This window comes from Trachurus trachurus, assembly GCF_905171665.1.
Source record: "Trachurus trachurus genome assembly, chromosome: 7".
Classification (NCBI taxonomy): domain Eukaryota; kingdom Metazoa; phylum Chordata; class Actinopteri; order Carangiformes; family Carangidae; genus Trachurus; species Trachurus trachurus.
The window spans coordinates 25219057-25227269 of record NC_139901.1 but is presented as its reverse complement, the minus strand read 5'-3'; the positions used below and the strand labels follow the sequence as shown (position 1 = coordinate 25227269).

Below are 8213 nucleotides of genomic sequence, written 5' to 3'. Positions count from 1 at the left end.
CTGTGACCATGAAGCCTGTAAATGTTGTGTTTTTGTTGAAATTGTTTCAGACAGGTGCTGATTAAGGTGCATTATCATTTTAGAGGATGTAGTTTGTGTTGATGTTGAAGGGTGTTAAAAAAAAACTGTATATTTAGATGGATAAAATAACAGAAACACCTGTATGAAATGATCTGCAGACTCCAAATTGACCACACTGATTATTCTACATCACTCTGAAACAGTTTTCAGCTAAAACTGAACATTAGATCCTTCATGAATGTAGAATATAATGCAGGACTGTTGTGATAGTCTATCCTAGTTTTAGCAAGGTGCACCTTAATAACCTGGAAACTGAGTTTAATGTTCTACCTGATTCTGAAATTGTTGGATTTTTTTTGGTTTTCTCTGTATTTGTATGACGTGCATTTGAAAAGCGGTGAATGTGTTCATATAGAAATGACCTCTTTCTGACCTGCACTAAGCATTGTTAACCACCGAGTCCACTTCCACTAACTCAGCAACAAACAGTTAAGAGGGCGCTCCGCTGACCCGAGATGGACGGTTCAATCAAAGGAGATGAAGTAGAAGCTATCTACTGTATTCGCAGGGCAACAAGGCGTGTTGGAGATTCAGGTGATTTGCTCTCAGACCTGTGGTCATGAGCCCCGGCAGCGTCTGTTTAGTTGTACAAAACCACAAAAAGTGTCATACAACGTTTTCACATATGTGGTAATTTAGTTTCCCAAAGACGTTAAGAAGAAAAAAAAAATCAATGTTGAGCCCCTTAATTTACCTTTTAGTAATGAACCAAAAGAAGTCCTATAGCTCACTATACTGGCAGGCCTCATAAAAACCTCAACTGTACCTTTTACCCTTTAATATTACTGCGGAAGTAGCCAGATAAGGAATAGAGCACTTCTCTGTGGTGGTTACTAGTAGAACAGTAAGTATCCTTTGGGTTTGAATAGAAATGTTTTGTTTTTATACAGCATTGCACATTGTACCTGTAACATAGGAGTTATATCGAAAGCAAAATATTATGAGCAACAATAAATAATGTATTGGTTAAAAAAAACAAAAAAAACAACAACAAAACCAAATGTGTGTTGTTTGTTTTAAAAGACAGGCCATGTTATAGCTAAAGTTGGTGCTGTTGCTGCGTCGTCAAGCGAAAAACAGCTGAACAAGAAATAAATGACTATTTTCAATTACTTTAAGCATGTCCAAACTGATCCAGTGTCATTTCTTGACTTCAAATTTGCCCTTTCACCCCAGACCCTCGTTAAAAATTCAGGAATCTGTACCACATTTCCGATAAGGCCCTCTGTAATTAATGGCTCCATTACTGCATAATGAATCATTAAATAATTCTCCATAGGGCAGTTATTACATTCTGGGTTGCCAGGTTGTGGAAAAGCCCCCACCCCCCAGCAGGACACTTTAATTTAGTCTCTTTGACCACTGATCTCCTAATGATTAATTATGTGCTGATGCTGACGGCTAATAAACCAACATTTATAACTTCATAGAAAACGGCTTATTAGAAAGCAGACTAGCTGGGGTTAAGGCGTCTCCTTAATGAATTAATGAATGAAAAGCTGGCAGCCTTTTCGCAACCTGGTAACCCAAAAGTTATCAATGGCTTATATTAAAGCACTATTAAGTCATTTATTAACCATTACAAATTATAAACGGTATCTTTATCAGAAGCTGCCACCGATAAAATCCAATATTGATAACAGGATAATAAAAGGAGTGAATAAGTGAACTTCACATCGATGACCCTTTAAGCATTTCACATCTTTTTTTTATTTCTGCATTTCATTTCTTCAACAATTTAATTGCACCCAGATCTACAATAGTTTGAAAACGTGCACAAAAACGTGAGTTTCTTCATCCTGCAAAGAATAATAAAAAATAAAATCTGACCCAGGCAAAAAAGGATAGCAGGAAACTAGTGTTAATTCTATAATTCTCCTTCTAGTTAATCATAATTTAATACCTCAGCATAATATACTTATAAAGACCAATATGTCTTGTAGTTTTTGCCCCTTGCAGCATTCCCCAGCCCTGCAGTTAAAAAAAATATTTTCTCTATTTAAAACAAACATTTCAATGTTATTATCATCATCATCATCATCATTACTATGGTCTTAGTAATTTCAGAGAAAAGAAAATATTTTCCTCTCATTCAGGCCCGCTCCTAGTCACAAAGGCCCACCCACCCTTATCAGAATCCAGTACACAACAATGCTCAAAAGTCCTGATCGAGAAGTAAAACGGATGGAAACACAGGAATGACACAAAACAATTACTCAGCAAATTAGAGGTGAAACATTATGTAGCTTAAATTCTCCTTTGAACCCACACAAGGGATAAATAACCTTCTGACTACAAAGGTTGTTCCTGCATACATCTTCAACTGGAGATCATTTACACCCACTGAACCCCATTAAAAACCACAATTCCTCGTTCAGGAAGTACAGCTTCAAAACAGAAGATGGCAAATATCAATGAATTCTACTCTTACAAGGAGCTGTGTATTAAATAAAAATAAATAGATATTTAAAAGGAAGGGAAAGAACAGTCCATCTATAATGTTATTGTGTTTTTTTTTCTTCATTTTTACATTTTCTAAGAAAAATCTGACATAAGAAAAACATTATTTATGCCTTTTCAGATTTTTCTAAAACTTTTTACCTATATCAAGAAGATCATACAGATATACAGCAAAATAAGGAAAAAAATACAACAGAAGGAAGTCTTTAAAAACTATATGCAAAGGGATTTTAAAAACATAATAAATAAATAAAATACCGATATCATGATGAGGGTGTAATTACAACTGAGAAGGTGTCTAACCAAAGCAGAGGAGAAAAACAGTGAGTTTAGAGTACTTGGTTTTTGCATTAAGTTCAATAAGGGACCTCTTGGTAAAAAGTAGGGGGAGGGGTTACATTAGGTGCTGATGAAGATCCTCCATGTCAGTTGGCTGCAAGTCCAGTAGCTTCAGAAGACAGTCTGAGGAGAACAGAAACACAACGACGACGTCAGTATTGATTAGAAATACCGATAAAAACATGTTGCTCAGTGCACAGTGCTTGTTGTGTTGCCGTTTCACTTTAACAGTGGCCTAGTAAAAACATTTTCATTAGACATTCAAACAGCCTGAGTATATAGATAGATAAAGAGCTGTGAGTTACACAGGTGTGTGTTGCATTGATTTTCCATCAGAACAAACTCGACTATCATGAAACACCTACAATTTCTGAAACATTGGAGTGAAAAAAGCCTCGCCTACACCGTTCTTCTCTAAAACTGAGCTGGCTGATGCTCTAACATCAGTTACATTACTGCTCATCCTTCTAATGAATCACACTTTATTCTAAACAATACCTTTCCTGCAGGTTAAGAGACAAAGAGACTACACAATAAATAAATAAAAATAACGAAAATGTAATAAAAGACGATAAAAAATTTTCACATTTCTGTTTTTTCGACATGTCACAGTTGTGGGGACAATTAGGCCGTTTTTTTTTACAGTCAATAATTCCTGAGTACCAGAGAGGACTCTGTTGTCTTCTCCCTCTCATTAAGTGACCAGCAAGCACTGACACAAGTCTGATGCAAAAAAAAGCTCTGCAATTGGTCGACCAGTTTTATTTTTGAGGAAGCAGAACTTCTCGTCTTTGCCTTTGCTATTATTAATCATGAGGGCACTCAAAAAAAATCACAACTTGCTGTGTGAATGGACAAAAGAAAACATGTGGAAATCACTAAAATAAGTCCAACGGGCTGTTGTCCAGTGAATGTTGAACACAGGTATAAACAACAACAACGACACTCTCTCTACCTTCAAGCTGCAGCTGACAAACTGCACTAGACAAAACAAATAAAGCCTAAAACACTGCTGTGTTGTTTTGTTCCCATTTACTTGCTGCTGCTCTGTGATGGATGTGTTGCCGTTGCCTACGGGCTCTCTCTCTCTTACCGGGCATTGATCAGGTACTCAGCCAGGCTGATGCTGGCATGGGAGCCAGTGATGGTGACCTGTCTGTCAGTTGAGCCTTCCACGGGGTTGGCGATCTTGATCTGAGCCCCTGACATCTGACGGATCTCATTGATCTTTGCGCCCTGACGGCCAATGATGCAGCCAATGAGCTGAAATAAGACAAAAACCAGAGGCTGCATTAACACCTTCAATCGCACTGAATAGATAAAGCAAAAAGTAAACATGCGCCTCTGCTAATATCACACACACAATAACACACGCAGTGATAAATGCAACTTACATCATTTGGAATGGTCAGCTCATGAGAGCCAGTTTGTGCAGAGGCATCCATCCCAGCTGAAGAAAAGGCAAAGAAACCCCATGAGAGTGTTGATTAAGTGGATTATTACAAATCTACAGCAATCACACTCCCTCTTTCAATCTGTCCACCTACCCTGGAAGCCCTGGTTGCTATGTGCAATGGGGAAGGGGCTCTGCTGCATGGCCAGCTGGTGAAGTTTGGTGAGCTGTTGAAACAACGGCGGAGAAAAAAAACGACGAAGGGGAGCAAAACAAACAGAAACCACGAGTGAGTAAAACCTTTGAAAACACACAGGAGTAGAAATTTTGTAATTTTTCCCTTTTGTAAGTGGTTTTAGTGATGATGGGAGGAAAATGTGAAATGGGAGCATGGGACCTGTGATTTAGCTTTTTAAAAAAAGATGTTGATGTTAGCATTTCATTCTACAGTCACTAGAAACATTAGATGGATGTGTCTATCAAGCAGTGGTGGTTGAACGAAAGAAAGTCAGAGGGATGAAATAAGAAGGTGGCATGGCTTCCCAGGACCGAAGTTACAAATATATTGGATCACTTACAGAGGGCCCCTCACTTACATCAGGCTGTGGAATGGCGTGCTGCCCTTGGACAGCATATGCCTGCAAGGAGAGAACAGCACTTAGGAGGGTGTGGCTGTGTCACACACACTCTACACCAATATCCATCAGTCCTCCTGTCCTTGGTGTGCCACAAGAGCAAAGCCAGACATGCTACAAACAGCACATCATATCATCTCCTGGAACAATGGCCTCTGTATAATCTAATGCCTTTTGAGAACCAGAGCTGCTTCGGGACAAAGTGAAACTATCTTTCAGTGAATACTGTCAGAGAGAGAGAAATTATTTATTTATTTACCTGACCACCTGCAAAGATGACAGGAGAGCCTGAGGGTTTGGGTCTGTACGGGATGGTCACTCCCTTGGGTGGAGACTAAAGAGAAGCAGAGAGATTCCACAATGACTGAATGATTGAAGCAGTATCAACATTAACACAGAACTAAATAAATCACCAAGAGCATCATCGGTAACCCTTTAATTTACAGGCCACTAATGATGCGATAATGTCAAGAAATAGCGAAGAAATAATGATCAGTTTCATAGTAATGTCATGTTTTTCATAAAGGCAAAAGATTACACATGCTTTTCATGGTTTGAATTTTTTGGGAAAGGCCAGAATTTTTCTCCACCCAGTCCTTGCAATTGACTCTGATTTCTGGGCTATTTCTACGCAATCAATCATTATTTCTTGGCTATATTTCTCAACGTTACTATGAAATTGACCGTTATTTCTGGGCTATCTCTTGACATTATCATGTAATTAGCGGCCTGTAAATTAAAGGGTTACCGCATCAATCAATCAATCAAATAAATAAGAGTCACAGCAAAATTCCCAAAAGAGAAAAAGCACAAATTACCTCAAGCATGACAACACAGATCTGCTTGACACACTCAATAATGGACTGTGGGGTCCCTGCAACGGTGATGGCACGTTCTGTTGAGTTGGGCAACATGTCCCCTGCTACTTGTACCTGAGCTCCTGCCGACTGCGTGCGGACACACAAACATAAACAGTAAGAGTTAGGGCACATCTGGGACACGAGACGAGCTCAGCACTTGAAAGAAAGAAGAGCGATGATGACAAACCTCTCTGATTTCCTTGATCTTGCAGCCACCCTTGCCAATGAGTGAGCCACACTGGCTGGCAGGCACAACGAGTCGCATGGTGACTGGCGGTTTGCTGGTGGCCGTACTGTTAGTCATTGAGGTGCTGATGTCCTGGTGAGGAAACACCCACAAAAAAAAAACAATCAAAACCATTGAAAATCTCAGTTTCAAATGTACTGCTGTCACACTTTATCAATTAAAGAGGTAGCACACTTCTCTAACCTCCTCCAGTTTCTCAATGATCATGGAGAAGGCTTTGAAAATGGAGGTGGTGGGTCCCGCAAGGGTTATGATCCTCTCCGGACAATTCCCCTCTGAGATGTTGATGCGAGCACCGCTCTGCACGGACAGGAGAACAAAACAGGAAATGTCAAATCAAGTCACGGCGTCCCGGCGTCATCGTCACGTGAAGTTGTTGTGAACATGTCTCTGCTTGTTTTGCCTAAATGATGGAATGAATAAAACGCCTTACCTCCTCTCTCATCTTCTTGACTGACTCTCCTTTCTGAAAGGAAAGCACAAGTGCACAATATTTACAAAACACATCACGGGGACAAGATGTAGATGTAGCTTCGTTCTGGCAGGGAAAACAAACTCACCTTGCCAATGATGCTTCCAACCTCCTACAGCAGAGAAAACAAAAAGAAAGATGGATGTTAAAGCACTAAATGCACTCTGCAATGATAGCAGTGGTTGTATATGAGCATTATTAGTTTAGTAGTAATAGTTTGCATGCAGTCACACTCACCTTTCCATGCATAAGTAGCCTGATGGTTAAGGTGACATTAAGTCCTCCTTCAACCATACTTGAGTCCATTACTGCAGTTGAATTCAGACACTAAAACTGGCAACAAAGTTGAGTCTTTGGTCACTGGCTGAATGTCTGAAACAAGAGTGGAAAATGTGACCATTAGTGACAAAATGTAGTTACTGGAAAGTATGAAGAGACACACATGTTGTCAGAGGGGGGGGAAAGGGAAAGCCTTGTTTGGTTGGGGAAGCTGCTGTCAGTCAAGTGAAGTCAGTGCAGCTCAGAGAAGAGATGCAGACAGTGTGTAGACTTAAAACTGTAGTTTAATAACGTTAGCTGGCCACCTCGGAAGAATGAGACGTTTCAGTCCAGTAATTCACATTAGACTGGCCCGAGTCCACTCATTCACGTTAGCACAATGACCCACTGTCTCCCGGTTGTGGTAGCGTCTATTTCCCGGTAAAGAGGAGTAGCAGCTGTAGCGGTGACACACACACACGCTCACTCACAGCATGTCGCTTTATTTTTATGGGACCTGGTATACGCTGCTACATGTGCTTCCTCATATTATAGTAAGTTTGAACCCGAGCATGTACCGACAGCAGCAGCAGCAGCAGCAGCAGCAGGAGATGAGGCTAATGGGACGACGTAAATCCTATTTCACAGAGAGCAACCACAGCTAGTCACGCAAACAAGATTTGAATGCTAAGTTAGCTGCAACTACAGCGTTTTCCATTGCAACTTCCTAATTGTAAATATAGGTCAACTACTGCAATATTTAGCCAGCCGAGCTAAGAAAAAACACACTTGAATCACAGGAGGAGCTAGCGGCTAACTCTTGGTCGCCCCCCAATCAAGCTGTGAGCACAGGGTCGGTAATTTTCCATTCAGCTCGCTACTAGCGTTAGCATCATCCCCGCTCTCTTCCGGGGAATAGTCGGGTCCCGCGGCCTACGGAGCGGCGCTGAGGCACACTGAGTTATTCCTGTCCTTCACTGTGAAATGAGGCACAAAAAAATGAAATAAAAAGCACATATTCGTGCAAATTCTTACCCGAACCGTCCCTTGAAGTGTGTTCAGGGGGTGGGTAGGGTGGCAAGGGTAGAAGGGGGAGAGGTTCGGGAGGGAGTTTTAAAAGGATCCGGGGAAGAGGGAAGAGACGCCGCTGTTCGATCGGACTCCACTCTTCTGCTTAGCACAAAAGACAAAATGCTTTCAACTTTGACCTCTCCGAGGCCCCGCCCCCTCGACCAGGTCAGACCCGCCCACTCCAGAGGACCGCGCGCTCCCTAAAAGAGGGGGGGTAAACAAAAAACTAACAAAAAAAACAACATAACAACATAAAAATAAAAACAGTTGGGGAAAATATAGTAATTTTGTAATCCAGCAGGGAATCACTGCTTTGGTTTGTTTTTCTTCCTGTATTCACTCTCATTCATTTATTTTTTAAATATAAAGATTTGTATCAATGGGGTTACTTACTACA

General features: G+C 40.7%; 1 protein-coding gene across 4 annotated transcripts; it reads right to left on the bottom strand.

Moving 5' to 3' along the window:
* Nucleotides 1-1769: 1769 nt before the first annotated feature.
* On the bottom strand, nt 1770-7934 carry LOC310988476 (poly(rC)-binding protein 2-like). Of its 4 annotated transcripts, none has more exons than XM_083975075.1 (13): nt 7781-7934; nt 6725-6859; nt 6576-6599; nt 6449-6481; nt 6190-6315; nt 5956-6087; nt 5727-5855; nt 5168-5242; nt 4852-4911; nt 4428-4500; nt 4275-4330; nt 3974-4143; nt 1770-3003 (listed from the first exon to the last, which is right to left on the bottom strand). In XM_083975075.1, the coding sequence occupies exons 2-13, from the start codon at nt 6791-6793 to the stop codon at nt 2967-2969; spliced, it is 984 nt and encodes a 327-aa protein (XP_083831201.1). In that variant the 5' UTR covers nt 6794-6859; nt 7781-7934; the 3' UTR covers nt 1770-2966. The 4 variants fall into 4 exon arrangements, with proteins under 4 accessions (XP_083831201.1, XP_083831203.1, XP_083831202.1 ...); XM_083975077.1 differs by having other exon boundaries at nt 4870-4911; XM_083975076.1 differs by having other exon boundaries at nt 6199-6315.
* Nucleotides 7935-8213: the final 279 nt, after the last annotated feature.

What these genes read in the sequence shown, in the direction of transcription:
- LOC310988476 (XM_083975075.1), bottom strand. Translation starts at nt 6,793, where the DNA reads ATGGACTCAAGTATGGTTGAAGGAGGACTTAATGTCACCTTAACCATC. An exon ending in ATGTAAGTGAGGGGCCCTCT is followed by an intron (nt 4,501 to 4,851) that starts GTAAGTGATCCA and finishes TTGTTTCAACAG; the next exon opens with CTCACCAAACTTCACCAGCT. An exon ending in AGCTGACCATTCCAAATGAT is followed by an intron (nt 4,144 to 4,274) that starts GTAAGTTGCATT and finishes GTCTTATTTCAG; the next exon opens with CTCATTGGCTGCATCATTGG.